The sequence below is a fragment of the Oncorhynchus tshawytscha genome, linkage group LG29, assembly GCF_018296145.1.
Source record: "Oncorhynchus tshawytscha isolate Ot180627B linkage group LG29, Otsh_v2.0, whole genome shotgun sequence".
NCBI lineage: Eukaryota > Metazoa > Chordata > Actinopteri > Salmoniformes > Salmonidae > Oncorhynchus > Oncorhynchus tshawytscha.
The window spans coordinates 2,155,876-2,172,041 of NC_056457.1; the positions used below are offsets into that span (position 1 = coordinate 2,155,876).

The window sequence follows — 16,166 nt, forward strand, 5'->3', positions numbered from 1 at the left end:
GAGTGAGTCCAGTATATAAATAAATGTGTGTTGTGTTTAACCTCCCTGCGCACGGAACCCACTAGCGGGCTGAAATTCCACAACATACGGTGATCGCTACATAAATAGTCATATTAAACATTCATGAAAATACAAGTGTCTCACATGTATCGAAAGCCTAGAATCTTGCTAATCCAGCGCGTTGTCAGATTTTAAAAAGTATTTACTACGAAAGAATACGATGCGATTATCTGAGCATAGAGCCCCATAAAAAACTATTTTAACCAGCACAGGCGTAACATAATCACAAACTGCATTAAAATAAATTGTTTAAATTTGACGATCTTCATCTGTTTGCAATTCCAATGCACATTGTTACACAATGAATGATCTTTTGTTTGATAAAATCTGTTTTTACAGCCTAAAACGAAACATTTTGTGAACCGCTTGTGTCATGAATTCCATCTCATTCCATTTGACGACGACACATTCCAGGTAAATAACCCACACAGAAACGTGACTTTCCTAGTCATGTTTGGTTTCACTGCAATCAACTGGTTTGTTTGTTTGTAACACAATCAAACCTGATGGGTCATTTCGCGGGACGTATTGACTGAAAGAAACCGATTTGAAGACAACAAGTCATGACATCATTGTGCACCAATGATTTGCCCGCTGTTCCGTTGATTGACTGTCTTTTAACCCAATGACCACTGATCGTCTTGAAATCTAGCTGGGTAGATTGCCAATGAGCTGAGGTAAACGGCAGTAGGTCATGTTTATGTGTTGCAAGACCAACCCATGTAGGAAGCTCCAGCGTAAAGTGAGTCATTCGCTATTGAAGTTTCATACCGGAAGGAGAAGCACTGCATTGTTTGGTAAACGCGCAGATTCAGCTGTTTACATATCAATCATTATGGCGACCAAGTCAGGGAAAGCTAAATCTAAATATACAGATGTACACATAATTTTAGAATAAATTGATTGGGAAAGTGAGACAGAGATTGTTGTAGGACGATTCATTTAGCGATTGTGGAGGAATATTTTTTGAACGGGAGAGGACATCGTTTTGGACTGGTAAGTTCTTATCATGCCAATGCCCTTGTTTGAAATTAATATAATAACATTTTATTTGTGATTTTTTTTTACATTTTAGAAGCAATATATAAACATGTAATGTCATGAAATGTGAGATGCGTGTGTCTGCCGCCCCACCCCACCCCCAAATGAAATATCCTATTTGAGGCTGTTGAGGGGAGGGCAGGCCCACAACAATGGCCAAAGTGAAATGGAGACAGTAGATACAGCTGATCTGTTGTAATATAATAAAGACAGTAGATCTAGTTGGTCTGTCATAATATAATAGAGACAGTAGATCTAGCTGAAATGTCATAATATAAAAAGGAGACAGTAGATCTAGCAGGTCATAATAATATATTCAACCTTATGTTCCCTGTACTCTATATATACAGTGGGGCAAAAAAGTATTTAGTCAGCCACCAATTGTGCAAGTTCTCCCACTTAAAAAGATGAGAGGCCTGTAATTTTCATCATAGGTACACTTCAACTATGACAGACAAAATGAGTAGGATTTCTAATGAATTTATTTGCAAATTATGGTGGAAAATAAGTATTAATGATGATATATTTTTTTTAAACGTATGTTTTTTTTCATTGTATTATCTAAACCAGATCTATTGTGTTATATTCCCCTACATTCAATTCACATTTACAAACTTGAGTGTTTTCTTTCAAATGGTACCAAGAATATACATATCCTTGGTTCTGTGCCTGAGCTACAGGCTGTTAGATTTGGTTATGTCTTCAGGCGGAAATTGAAAACAGTAGGGGGGTAGCTGTAAGAGGTTACAGTGTAACTAAAATACAATGTACATTAGTAGAAATATTAGAACAAGCTATGTTTGGGGATACAGTATTTAAAGTGTGAAACGGGAAGTGACTAGTGGTTCAATCAAATCAAATTTATTTATATAGCCCTTCGTACATCAGCTGATATCTCAAAGTGCTGTACAGAAACCCAGCCTAAAACCCCAAACAGCAAGCAATGCAGGTGTAGAAGTACCTCTAGTAATATTGGAACAGTGGTGGAAAGTACTTAAGTAAAAAATACTTTTAAGTCCTACTTCAGTCGTTTTTAGGACATTTGTACTTCATGTTTATATTTGAGAACTTTTACTCTACTACATTCCTAAAGAAAATATGGACTTTTTACTCCCATACGTTTTCCGACTCCAAAAAGTACTTCCATTGACACCGGGTGCTGTAGTCCTAGAGGGGAGGCAGCATGGCGCCGGTGACACATTGGGCTGTCCGCACCTACCCTTTGGAGAGCCATGCGGTTGAGGGCGGAGCAGTTGCTGGACAAGGCGGTGATGCCGCCTGACAGAATGCTCTCAATGCTGAGCCTCTAGAAGTTTGTGAGGGTCATGCAGAGTTTCTTCAGCTACCTGAGGTTTTAGAGGCATTGTTGGGGGCATGCTCCCTCTTTCATCTTCTGTATTCCACAATAAGCTCCTTTGTTTTGTTGAGGGAGAAGTTATTTTCATAGCACCACTCCACCAGGGCTCTAACCTTCTCCCTGTAGGCTGTCTCGTCATTGTTGGTAATCAGGCCTACAAACTGTTGTGTCATCAGCAAACTTCATGATCGAGTTGCCACAGTCATGGGTGAACAGGGAGTACAGCAGGGGGCTGAGCACACACCTCTGGGCCGCCCCAGAGAACTTGTATTTATTATAAATTCCCATTAGCTGCTGCACTCTTCCTGGGGTCAAGCGAAATCAAGGCAGTTATACAATTTTTAAAAAAATACAAATTCCACAACACATTAAGTGTGTGCCCTCAGGCCCCTTCTCTACATAATTACAACACAAAAGCCATGTGTACGGGTGTGTATAGCGAGTATGTTATCTTGTGTTTGTATGCATGCGTCTGTGCCTATGCGTGTGTTGCTTCACAGTCCCTGCTGTTCCATAAGGTGTATTTCTATCATTTTTTTAAAAATCAAATTTTACTAGTTGCATGAGTTCCTTGCTGTAGAATAGAGTTCCATGTAGTACTGTCAACCTCCCATAGTCTGTTCTGGACTGTGAAGCCAGGTACCCACCTTCCTTACCTGGATTCTTTTGGATAGGCTTCCTTTAAATGTTAAAATGTTCAACACAAAAAGCTTATTTCTCTTAAATCTTGTGCACAGATTTGTTTACGTCTTCGTTAGTGAGCATTTTTCTTTTGCCAAGATACACCCGTCAGGTGGATGGTTTAGCATATCAAGAAGCTGATTAAACAGCATGATCATTACATAGTTGCAGCTTGTGCTGCAACTAACCATTTTCATGTAGACTTGATAGTGTTTTGGATGACCCTGCTGCGCTTCAGCTTCAGTTCAGACTGATGGTCTGACATTCTCCTGTAGAATTCTCGATATATAATCATGAATTATGCTCTGTTCTATTAAGGCAAGTTGTCCAAATCCTGAGGCAGCAGAGCAAGCCCAAACCATCACCATGCTTGACCGTTGATAAGGTTCTCACTGTTTGCTAATTATTTTTTTTTTTTAAATAAACTGACTTATTACATTTACATAAATATTCAGTCCCATTACTTGTTTCTCATGGCCTGAGAGTCCTTTAGGTGCCTTTTGGCAAACTCCAAGCGGCTGTCCGTCTGGCCACTCTACCATAAAGGCCTGATTGGTAGAGTGCTGCAGAGATGGTTGTCCTTCTAGAAGGTTCTCCCACCTCCACAGAAGAACTCTGGAGCTCTGTCGGAGTGACCATCGGGTTCTTGGTCACCTGACCAAGGCCCTTCTCCCCCAATTGCTCAGTTTGGCCAGGCGGTCAGGTCTAGGAAGAGTCTTTGGTGGTTCTAAACTTCCATTTAAGAATGAGGCCACTGTGTTCTTGGGGACCTTCAAATTATGCAGAATATTTTTTGTACACTTCCCCAGATCTGTGCCTCGACACAATCCATTCTCTGCGCTCTAAGGACAATTCCTTTGATCTCATTGCTTGGTTTTTTCTCTGACATGCACGGTCAACTGTGCGACCTTATATAGACAGCTGTGTGTCTGTCCAAATCATGTCCAATCAATTGAATTTACCACAGGTGTACTCCAATCAAGTTGTAGAAACATCAAGGATGCTTAATGGAAAAAGGATGCACCGGAGCTCAATTTCGAGTCTCATAGCAAAGGATCTAAATAAGGCACATGACAGCCCACTTAGAGTTTGCCAAAAGGCACCTAGAGGACTCTCAGACCATGAGAAACAAGATTATCTGGTTTGATGAAACCAAGTTTGAACTATTTGGCCTGAATGTCAAATCTGGAGGAAACCTGGCACCATCCCTACGGTGAATGATGGTGGTGGCAGCATCACGCTGTGAGGATAATTTTCAGCGGCAGGGACTGGGAGATTAGTCAGGATCGAGGGAAAGATTAATGGAGCAAAGTACAGATAGATCCTTGACAAAAACCTGCTCCAGAGCGCTCAGGACCTCAGAAGGTGAATCTTCGCCCCAGTCTATCAGGACAACAACCCTAAGCACACAGCCAAGAAAATGCAGGAGTGGCTTCGGGACACGTCTCTGAATGTCCGTGAGTGGCCCAGCCAGAGACTGGACGTGAACCCAATCAAACATCTCTGGAGAGACATGAAAATAACTCTGCAGCGTCACTCCCCATCCAAGCCGACAGAGCTTGAGAGGATCTGTATGGGAGAATGGGAGAGGTTCCCCAAATACAGGTGTGCTAAACTTGAAGCGTCATACCCAAGAAGACTTGAGGCTGTAATTGCTGCCAAAACGTGCTTCAATAAAGTACTGAGTAAAGGGCCTGAAAACTTATGTAAATAGTATATTTCAGTCTTATATTTTTAATACATTTGTTTTTTCTTCATCATAATGGGGTATTGTGTGTAGATTGATGAGGGGAAAAAACGATTTAATACATTTTTGAATAAGGCTGTCGCATAACAAAATGAGGAAAAAGTCAAGGTGTATGAATACTTTCAGAATGCACTGTATACACACAACCACACACCAGCAAATGTTGTGTCTACTTTTTTTCAGTAAGCAACAAGAGCAGTGCTACCAACTTTCTGCACTTTAGAATAGTAGAGCTGGGAATTACTTGACATGGAACATTTTTTACTTCTGCCTGGTTTTCACGTTGGATAAATTTCAGCATCTGCTCCATTTGTTTCCTTTTCTAGTACAGTAAAAGACTGACATATTCAGGACAGTGTGAGATTGTTCCTTACCCCTTTCTCCTCGTCAACCCGCTCGCCCTGTGGAGCAGGCCCATCGGGAACCTCCTTGCACACGGGCAAGTGTTTCTTCAGCGTGGGCTCCTTGTTGAGTGTTGTGTAGCCAATGTGCTCATAGATTGGGTTAATGGTCATCTTAGCGATGTACTCTGCTGCCTTGGTCTCGATGTAGAGTGTGATCAGCCCATCTGTCACAAGGTCGTGGATGGACTCAAAGCGCTTCTCCCCGACAAAGTGTTTCCCATCATGGTAGAGGCGGAAGTTCTTGGTTTGATTTCCAAAGCTGGATCCAGGATAGAAGGGGGGAAGAGGAAGACAAAAAAATCTGTGACAATCAGTTTCCATGGGTAGGAGAGCGTTTTTTTACACCCTGTCTTAGCCGGGGAGAATAAAGAGGCCGTACAGCTGGGTGGAAAAAGGAAAATCTTTGGATGATTACACACACATACACCTGAGAAGAGCCGACCCTAAAGGAATAAAATCCCTTTGCCTGCCTCCGTTTCCTCATACCCTAGATCAGTGGAAAACAAAATGAAATAATTTTCACAAAAGCTCTAAGAGGTTTTTATATCCATTAATGACAGCTAGATCAAATAATTTCTTCCCTGAATTTAGTGGTTATAAATAATGGAGACCTTTATTAGAGCTGGTCAATACAGCAAGTGTATAGCGAATGCAAAAAAAAGTTTTTTTAATTAAAAAAAATAAGTACATCCTCATCTCACAGGAAAAAGGCCTCTCATGCCGCAAAAGAGCCAAACAACAAATCAGTAAATCCAATCACTGTGCACAACATGAGCCAGAACAATGCAAGGAATTCTTCATCATTGGGTAGATGCCAGAGACCAATATTTCAATCTCATCTGTCAATGGGAAATAAGGGGAGATTCTTCAAAGAACTCAGGGGACTAAACGAACTAGCTAAGAATCCTTACCAGACCCAAAGTTCATTACCTAACCCAAAATACAACCTTTCCAAATTCAGAACCAAGGCAGCCCATAGTGGGGCACCATTTTCCACCCACCCTTACACAGGAAGTGATTATATATATATGGAAATCAACTATAGCAGAGAATCAGCAAGGGTGAGGCACTTAAGCAGAGAGAAAAGAACACCTTCTTGTTCTTCTATCAGATATCCAGGAGGAAGCAATGCGGGTTTATTTGCATTTCAAAACCTCATTGTTTGAGAATTTCAAACACTGCCCTAGTATATAAAAATACTCAGAGCCCAAAACACTCATTACCTCTGCTTTAGCGTGACCAAAGGAGATATGGGATGGAAAGTGTTTGAGGGAAGCCTCAGACCTAAAAATAAATAAATAAAGCCCCAGACCATTATTCCTCCTCCACCAAACTTTACAGTAGGCACTATGTGTTTGTCTGTTGGACTGCCAGATGGTGAATCGTGATTCATCACATCATAGAATGCGTTTCAACTGCACCGGTGTCCAATGGCGGTGAACTTCACAGCACTCCAGCCGACGCTTGGCATTGCACATGATGATCTTAGGCTTGTGTGAGGCTTCTCAGCCATGGAAAAACATTTCATGAAGCTCCCGACGAACAGTTATTATGTGGACGTTGCTTCCAGAGGCAGTTTGGAACTCAGTAATGAGTGTTGCAACCAAGGACAGACGATTTTTAAGCACTACGCGCTTCAGCACTGGCCGGTCACGGCCGTTCACTACCACTTCGCGGCTGAGCCGTTGTTGCTCCTAGACGTTTCCACTTCACAATAACAGCACTTAGAGTTTACTGGGGCAGCTCTAACAAGGCAGACACTTGACTGACTCGTTGGAAAGGTTGCATCCTATGACGGTGCCACGTTAAAAGTGACTGAGCTCTTCAATAAGGCCATTCTACTGCCAATGTTTGTCTATGTGTCCAATTGTATACACCTGTCAGCAACAGGTGTGGATGAAATAGCTGAATCCACTCATTTGATGGGGTGTCCACATACCTTTGTATATATAGCGTACCTAAAGGGTTCCTAAAATTCAAAATCAAATAGCGAAATGATTCATGTTATGATGATCTTAAAGCAATTCCATATGTTAACTTAGTAGAACCCCCGCCCTACCAAATTACTTAGACTTGAGGTTAAATAACAAAGCTGTAAAAATGTGTTAATCATTTTAAAAACTACCTCCTGTGTGGCGCAGCAGTCTAAGGCACTGCATCACAGTGCTTGAGGCATTTACTACAGACCCGGATTCGAGGCTCTCTCACAGGTGGCCGTGACACCCATGAGGCGTCGCAAAATTGGCCCTGCGTCTTTCGGATTAAGGGAGGGTTTGGCCGGCCAAAACCTCCCTTAAAATTGGGGAGGAAAAAGTGGTGAAACTCCAAACAAACAAAAAAATAAAGTTTAAAAACTAACCAAAAACAAGTCATGAATCACACTTTTTTGGAAAGTTAATCTGTAGAAAGGGTGTGCGTGTGCCTAACCGTAGGGCCAGTGTGTAGGTCCCAGGCTGCCTCTGGCTCTCCCTGATGAGGTAACTGCCCTCTGCCACACTCAGCAGCTGGTCAGCCTCCTCTCTGGAGACCATCCCATGGTACCTGGGGAGAAGACAGAACATTGGAAATACTGATACTGACTGGATAAACAGCTAGTTTTGTATATAAATTCCAAATGGAAATAAGCCAACTTACTCTCTCCCATAGTATTTGGGCCGGTTATCCACCTGAAAGCAAATAAATATTCCATTGTTAAGTAAAAAATAGACAGACTAGTTTTCGGATTGTCAAAGTTACACAACCAGATGAGAACTAAGTCATTCCAATAGTACTCTACTTGCATCAGCTATAACACTGGGATACATTCCTGTAGGGCACTATTTAAACGTCATGGAGGATAAAGTAAAGAATTATCCACCGTATGCTGTGCGACTTGACTACTGTGAAGACGTATAGCAAAATTTAACAGGATCTAATGCCCACTAGCCCATCTAGTGTTTCAGAGGAAGGTCACTGGCCAAGCACCATAGTCAGAGACAATGCTAGCAGGCACAGGTGTCCATCTAGAGACTGGCCAAACCGGAATGTAAACCTCAATGTGGCGGCGAGAACAGAACACATTTTGCATTGCTTCTCACACTCATGCAAGCCTTTGCTTTTATATATTCAACTGGCTATGAAGTAAAATAAATATCTGTGAGGGGTTTCAGCACTTCTATGGAAAAGTGACAAGACTGTCATGACTTTCCCTCACGGGTGAGGATCAAAGATCGCAGCAGCCCCCGCCCCCCCACCTGAGGAATAACGACTTAACGACCAGTCGCAAATGGTTTCTAACTTTCTCCCTCTGCCTCTCAGTATCCAAGAATGGAATGTGAGAGGTTCTACAGAGGTTAGAGGTTCTTGCCCAAAGAACTTCAACATCCAAAAATGGATAATGAAACAATATTCCTAACATAAAGAATGTGGGAAATGGTCGGTGGTGATCCAAACAATGATTGTCTCATATCATTAAAGACGTTATAACGGAAACATTGTAACTTTACAAGCTTTCACAATGTATGTCAGAGTTACATCTAAATGTTGTAAAACTTATGATTAAATATGAAACTATTTGTGAGAAGATGAAATGGGATTTTAGCCATGTCAGTAACCACACGGACATGGACATTATGCCAAAAGGATGGAACACCCCTTTTTCCAGAGTGCTTATAAAAAGGACTCCTAATGAAATTTACATGACACCAGAAAACGTGGAGCAGTGGCTACACATTGAAATGCTTGCCATTTAAATACAGACCAAAAACTGCCGGGTTGTTACCGGTGTGTAGTGGTTCTAGCTGTACCCTGAATAATCAACCATTTGGACCAGTTACGTTACAAATGGTTCTCTCTCTAGAGACCAAGCAGGCGGAAGGTGTTGAGCCGAACGTCATGAATGGTTCCATGAATGACTCCACCAGACCAAAACATGCCGGGTTGCTACTGGCGTGTAAAATGGTTTAAAACTACTAGACCAGAAAATGGTAAGGCCCTGTTGGGGAATAATCAGAATTAGTTGGTAACATAGGTAAGATGTTTTATATTCATCATATGTTTGTAAGTTACTTCTCATCAGAATGTTTATTTTTGTATAATACTGTGGCGGCGTTTCCAGTTATCTGGTCTCTGTCAAGACTAAGTTATTTGGGCCGCAGAGAGGGGAGAGGTTAAGCGTGTATCTCTTGGCTCCACAATGTCTGTGTGCCAGTCAATGTGATCTTGTCAAGATAGGGTTGATTTGATATATGCCTGTTGATAGTTTGAGAAAAGAACATAGTTTAGGAGACAAAGCTGAACGATAAATTATGCCTAATGCTGTCTGGCTATGTGTGTCTTTGCTATAAAGGATCTCAGTTGCAATGTGTAAGGGACTCTCAGAGAATTCATTTATAGACACTGAATTGAGAGTCACAGGGTTGTGATGGAGCTCATATAATTAAAGATGGATTTTGTGATAACTAACTCTTGACTTGTGTGGTTTGCTCTCATGATTTGGTAAATACAGGAAATTTCCACAACAGCCCTCAAACTCTCAACGAGTGGCGGTGAAAACTAGACTACACATTCAGTCAGCAGCTGTATATGTAATATAATTCCTTTCACCACCATAGATACCTCAAAAGAATCTATTCTAACAAGCATCTCTGAACACCGCGTGGTACACCTTTGGAGGATCGGAGACCATGAAGTTACGACTACAAACAGCATGGTGACCTCTGGTGGACAACCAAAGACTTTGTCGACTGACTCCCCATAAAATAGGCCTGGCGATTTCGACAAAAAGGGACGACAAAGACATACACGTAAATATGTACATTGCATTTCTAAATCCGAATGAGCGATTGTTAGGGTGCTAAATATCCACAATGAGCGTATTATTTACGATAGTTGAATTCCTTTGTCTCTCCTCTCGCCCTTTCTTACACCCCCCCTTTCATTGTGTAACCAGCTGTCATTTCGGGAAAGTCCACCAGGGACTTTGCATTGCATTATGTTAGTAATCAACGTATAATATCTCCTGTGTGTGTGTTAAAGTATTTCTGTGTGATTATTTACTAAATAAATTAACTAAGCCAATTTGTGTATCGCTGAGTCATTATGTAGACCAGGGTTTGTGTAGATCTATAGAATATTACGACGTTCAGAATGAGACGGAAATAGGAGCAAATGATTGATGGATGACGGATAGTATAGAGATATTCTGATATTCTTTAGTTAATTCGAGAAACGGAAACTCGTTAAATACATTTCCCATGGTGCCACAGATGATTACTTAATTGTTATGATTAATTTAATTGCGTAATTGAATTTGGTATGTAATTATTTGATGAACAGCCATCATCACATTAATGATAGTGTTTGCGAGAAGTGTCTGACGGGACTATCATTCTGTTCAACGTCACAGAGAATCGAGTGCAGTTGTCTAGGCCTATCCAACTTGAAATTCACATATCAAAATGTGTTGAAAATGTATTACTATTGTGTTGCAATTAGAGTTGGGTGGTATACATATTTTCAGAACGTTTCTGTACCATACCAGGATATACAGTACTACTGAATGTACACACAAGGCAGGACATTAAAAAAATTTAAAAATGCACAGTGCTTCGGAAAGTATTCAGACCCCTTGCCTTTATCCACTTTGTTAGGTTACAGCCTTATTCTAAGATTTTTATTTTTATTTTCTTCCTTCAATCTACACAATACCCTATAACGACAAAGTAAAAACAGGTTCAGACATTTTGCAAATTTATATATTTTACCTTAAACACATTTACATAAGTATTCAGACCCTTTACTAAGTACTTTGTTGAAGCACATTTGGCAGCGATTTACAGTCTCACGTCTTCTTGGGTATGACACTATAAGCTTGGCACACCTGAATTTGGAGAGTTCTCCCATTCTTCTCTGAAGATCCTCTCAAGCACTGTCAGGTTGGATGGGGAGCATTGCTGCACAGCTATTTTCAGGTCTCTCCAGAGATGTTTGATCAGGTTCAAGTCCGGGCTCTGGCTGGACTCAAGGACATTCAGAGACTTGTCCCGAAGCCACTCCTACGTTGTTGTGGCTATGTGCTTAGGGTCGTTGTTCTGTTGGAAGGTGAACCTTGGCCCCAGTCTGTGGTGTCGAGTGCTCTGGAACAGGTTATCAAGGATATATCTGTACTTTGCTCTGTTCATCTTTCCCCTCGATCCTGACTAGTCTCTCAGTCCATGCCACTGAAAAACATACCCACAGCATGATGCTGCCACCACCATAGCACACTGTAGGGATGGCGCCAGATTCTCCAGACGTGATGCTTGGCATTCAGGCCAAAGAGTTCAATCTTGATTTCATCAGACCAGAAAATCTTATTTCTCATGGTCAGAGTCTTTAGTGTGCCTTTTACAGAAGGGTATCCTAATGGGTAGAGCATTGGACTAGTAACCAAAAAATTGCAAGTTCTAATCCCCGAGCTGACAAGGTACAAATCTGTCATTCTGCCCCTGAACAAGGCAGTTACCAAATGTTTCTAGGCAGTCATTGAAAATAAGAATTAGTTCTTAACTGACTTGCCTAGTTAAATAAAGGTAAAATAAATCAAATAAATAAAACTGAGGAGTGGCTTCTGTCTGGTCACAACTTGGATGGAAAATTACTGAGGATAATAGTGGACGATAACCACATTTTCAATTTAAGCCTACTAGAAAGTATTTGCCCCCAGGCCTGGCGGCAAGCAAAAGTCATTATGCTACCTAAGAATAGTAAAGCCCCCTTTACTGGCTAAATAGCCGACCAATCTGCCTGTTACCAAACCTTGGTAAACTTTTGGAAAAAATTGTTTGACCAGATACAATGCTATTTTACAGTAAACAAATTGACAAACTTTCTGCATGCTTATAGGGCAGGACATTCAACAAGCACAGCACTTACACAAATGACTGTCTGAGAGAAATTGCTGATAAAAGATTGTGGGGGCTGTCTTGTTAGACTTCCGTGCGGCTTTTGACATTATCGATCATAGTTCGCGGCTGGAAAAGCTTGTGTGTTATGGCTTTTACACCCCCCCTGCTATATTGTGGATAAAGAGTTACCTGTCTAACAGAACACAGAGGGTGTTCTATAAATGGAAGCCTCTCCAACATAATCCAAGTAGAATAGGGAATTCCCCAGGGCAGCTGTCTAGACTCATTAATTTTTCATTCTTTACTAATGACATGCCACTGGCTTTGAGTAAAGCCAGTGTGTCTATGCATGCGGATAACTCAACATTATACATGACTACTACAGAGACTGAAATTACTGCAACAGTTAACAAAGAGATGCAGTTAGTTTCAGAGTGAGTGGCAAGGAATAAGTTAGTCCTAAATATTTCTCAAACTAAAAGCATTACATTTGGGACAACTCATTCACTAAACCCTAAACTTTAACTTAATATTGTAATAAATAATGTGGAAATTGAGCAAGTTGAGATAAATTGAGAAATTGCTTGGAGTAACCCTGGATTGTATATGGTCATGGTCAAAACATATTGATACAACAGTAGCTTTGATGGGGAGAAGTCTGTCCATAATAAAGCAAAGCTCTACCTGCTTAACAGCACTATCAATAAGGCAGGTCCTACAGACCCTAGTTGTGTCGTACCTGGACTACAGTTCAGTCGTGTGGTCAGGTGCCACAAAAAGGGTCTTGGGAAAATTGCAATTGGCTCAGAACAGGGCAGCACAGTTGGCCCTTGGATGTACACAGAGAGCTAATATTATTAAAATGCATGTCAATCTCTCTTGGCTCAAAGTGGAGGAGAGATTAACTATCTCTACTTGTATTTATGAACGGTATTGACATGTTGAATGCACAGAGCTGTCTGTTTGAACTACTGGTGCACATTCATGCATACCCCACAAGAGGTCTCTTCACAGTCCCCAAGTCCAGAAAAATCTATGGCAGGCGCAAAGTACTACATAGAGCCATGACTACAAGTAACTCTACTGAACATCAAGTACAGTGCCTTGCGAAAGTATTCGCCCCCCTTGAACTTTGCGACCTTTTGCCACATTTCAGGCTTCAAAACATAAAGATATAAAACTGTATTTTTTTGTGAAGAATCAACAACAAGTGGGACACAATCATGAAGTGGAACGACATTTATTGGATATTTCAAACTTTTTTAACAAATCAAAAACTGAAAAATTGGGCGTGCAAAATTATTCAGCCCCCTTAAGTTAATACTTTGTAGCGCCACCTTTTGCTGCGATTACAGCTGTAAGTCGCTTGGGGTATGTCTCTATCAGTTTTGCACATCGAGAGACTGAAGATTTTTCCCATTCCTCCTTGCAAAACAGCTCGAGCTCAGTGAGGTTGGATGGAGAGCATTTGTGAACAGCAGTTTTCAGTTCTTTCCACAGATTCTCGATTGGATTCAGGTCTGGACTTTGACTTGGCCATTCTAACACCTGGATGTGTTTATTTTTGAACCATTCCATTGTAGATTTTGCTTTATGTTTTGGATCATTGTCTTGTTGGAAGACAAATCTCCTTCCCAGTCTCAGGTCTTTTGCAGACTCCATCAGGTTCTTCCAGAATGGTCCTGTATTTGGCTCCATCCATCTTACCATCAATTTTAACCATCTTCCCTGTCCCTGCTGAAGAAAAGCAGGCCCAAACCATGATGCTGCCACCACCATGTTTGACAGTGGGGATGGTGTGTTCAGGGTGATGAGCTGTGTTGCTTTTACGCCAAACATAACGTTTTGCATTGTTGCCAAAAAGTTCAATTTTGGTTTCATCTGACCAGAGCACCTTCTTCCACATGTTTGGTGTGTCTCCCAGGTGGCTTGTGGCAAACTTTAAATGACACTTTTTATGGATATCTTTAATAAATGGCTTTCTTCTTGCCACTCTTCCATAAAGGCCAGATTTGTGCAATATACAACTGATTGTTGTCCTATGGACAGAGTCTCCCACCTCAGCTGTAGATCTCTGCAGTTCATCCAGAGTGATCATGGGCCTCTTGGCTGCATCTCTGATCAGTCTTCTCCTTGTATGAGCTGAAAGTTTAGAGGGACGGCCAGGTCTTGGTAGATTTGCAGTGGTCTGATACTCCTTCCATTTCAATATTATCGCTTGCACAGTGCTCCTTGGGATGTTTAAAGCTTGGGAAATCTTTTTGTATCCAAATCCAGCTTTAAACTTCTTCACAACAGTATCTCGGACCTGCCTGGTGTGTTCCTTGTTCTTCATGATGCTCTCTGCGCTTTTAACGGACCTCCGAGACTATCACAGTGCAGGTGCATTTATACGGAGACTTGATTACACACACGTGGATTGTATTTATATCATCATTAGTCATTTAGGTCAACATTGGATCATTCAGAGATCCTCACTGAACTTCTGGAGAGAGTTTGCTGCACTGAAAGTAAAGGGGCTGAATAATTTTGCACGCCCAATTTTTCAGTTTTTGATTTGTTAAAAAAGTTTGAAATATCCAATAAATGTCGTTCCACTTCATGATTGTGTCCCACTTGTTGTTGATTCTTCACAAAAAAATACAGTTTTATATCTTTATGTTTGAAGCCTGAAATGTGGCAAAAGGTTGCAAAGTTCAAGGGGGCCGAATACGTTCGCAAGGCACTGTAAATTATGAAAGCAGTAAAATTAGATTTAAAAAACTAAAATACACCTTACTGAACAGCAGGGACTGTGAAGCAACACAAACGCATGCATACACACACGATAACATACGCACTGCGCACAGATTTTGTACTGTAGATATGTGGTAGAGGTGGAGTAGGGGCCTGAGGGTGCACAGTGTTGTGAAATGTGTGAATGTATTGTAATGTTTTAAAAATTGTAAGGCCCTTCTCCCCGATTGCTCAGTTTGGCTGGGCCGCCAGCTCGAGGAAGAGTCTTGGTTGTTCCAAAGTTCTTCCATTTAAGAATTATGGAGGCCACTGTGTTCTTGGGAATGTTCAATGCTGCAGACATTTGTTGGTACCCTTCCCCAGAAGTGGTAGACACAATCCTGTCTCGGAGCGCTACAGACAATTCCCTCGACCTCATGGTTTGGTTTTTGCTCTGACATGCACTGTCAACTGTGGGACCTTATATTAGACAGGTGTGTGCAGTTCCAAATGACGTCCAATCAATTGAATTTACCACAGGTAGACTCCAATCAAGTTTTAGAAACATCTCAAGGATGAGCAATGGAAACAGGATGCACCTAAGCTCAATTTTGTGTCTCATAGCAAAATTAGAAATTTGTTTTATCCATTTTTAGAATAAGGCTGTTATGTAACAAAATCTGGAAAACGTAAATGAGTCTGAATACTTTCCGAATGCACTGTATATGTATATACAGTACCAGTCAAAAGTTGACTGTTATTCATTTAAGTTTTTTTTTTTTTAAACTATTTTCTACATTGTAGAATAATAGTAAAGACATCAATTATTTAAAATAACACATATGGAATCATGAAGTAACCAAAAGTGTTACACAATTTTAGATTATGCTAAGTAGCCAACCTTTGCCTTGCTGACATCTTTGCACGTTCTCTCAACCAACTTCATGAGCCAATCAGTTGTTAGAAGGTAGAGGTGGTATACAGAAGATAGCCCTATTTGTTAAAAAACCAAGTCCATATTATGGCAAGAACAGCTCAAATAAGCAGAGAAACAATAGTCCTTCAGCGTAGCCTAGTGGTTAGAGCGTTGGACTAATAACTGGAAGGTTGCGAGTTCAAACCCCCGAGCTGACAATGTACAAATCTGTCGTTCTGCCCCTGAACAGGCAGTTAACCCACTGTTCCCAGGCCGTCATTGAAAATAAGAATATGTTCTTAACTGACTTGCCTGGTTAAATAACAGTTAAAAAAAATTTTTACAAAATGACATGAAGGTCAGTCAATGAGGAACATTT

General features: G+C 41.0%; 1 protein-coding gene across 2 annotated transcripts in view; it reads right to left on the reverse strand.

The window, feature by feature from the left end:
- LOC112228049 (N-chimaerin) overlaps positions 1-16,166 on the reverse strand; it is a 54,051-nt gene that overhangs the window by 27,308 nt on the left and 10,577 nt on the right. For both annotated transcript variants that reach the window (XM_024393194.2, XM_024393193.2), the window contains 3 exons: positions 7,925-7,956; positions 7,718-7,831; positions 5,261-5,549 (listed from right to left, as the gene is read on the reverse strand). In XM_024393194.2, coding sequence (XP_024248962.1) covers positions 5,261-5,549; positions 7,718-7,831; positions 7,925-7,956 — 435 coding nt within the window. The remainder of the gene's footprint in view (positions 1-5,260; positions 5,550-7,717; positions 7,832-7,924; positions 7,957-16,166) is intronic.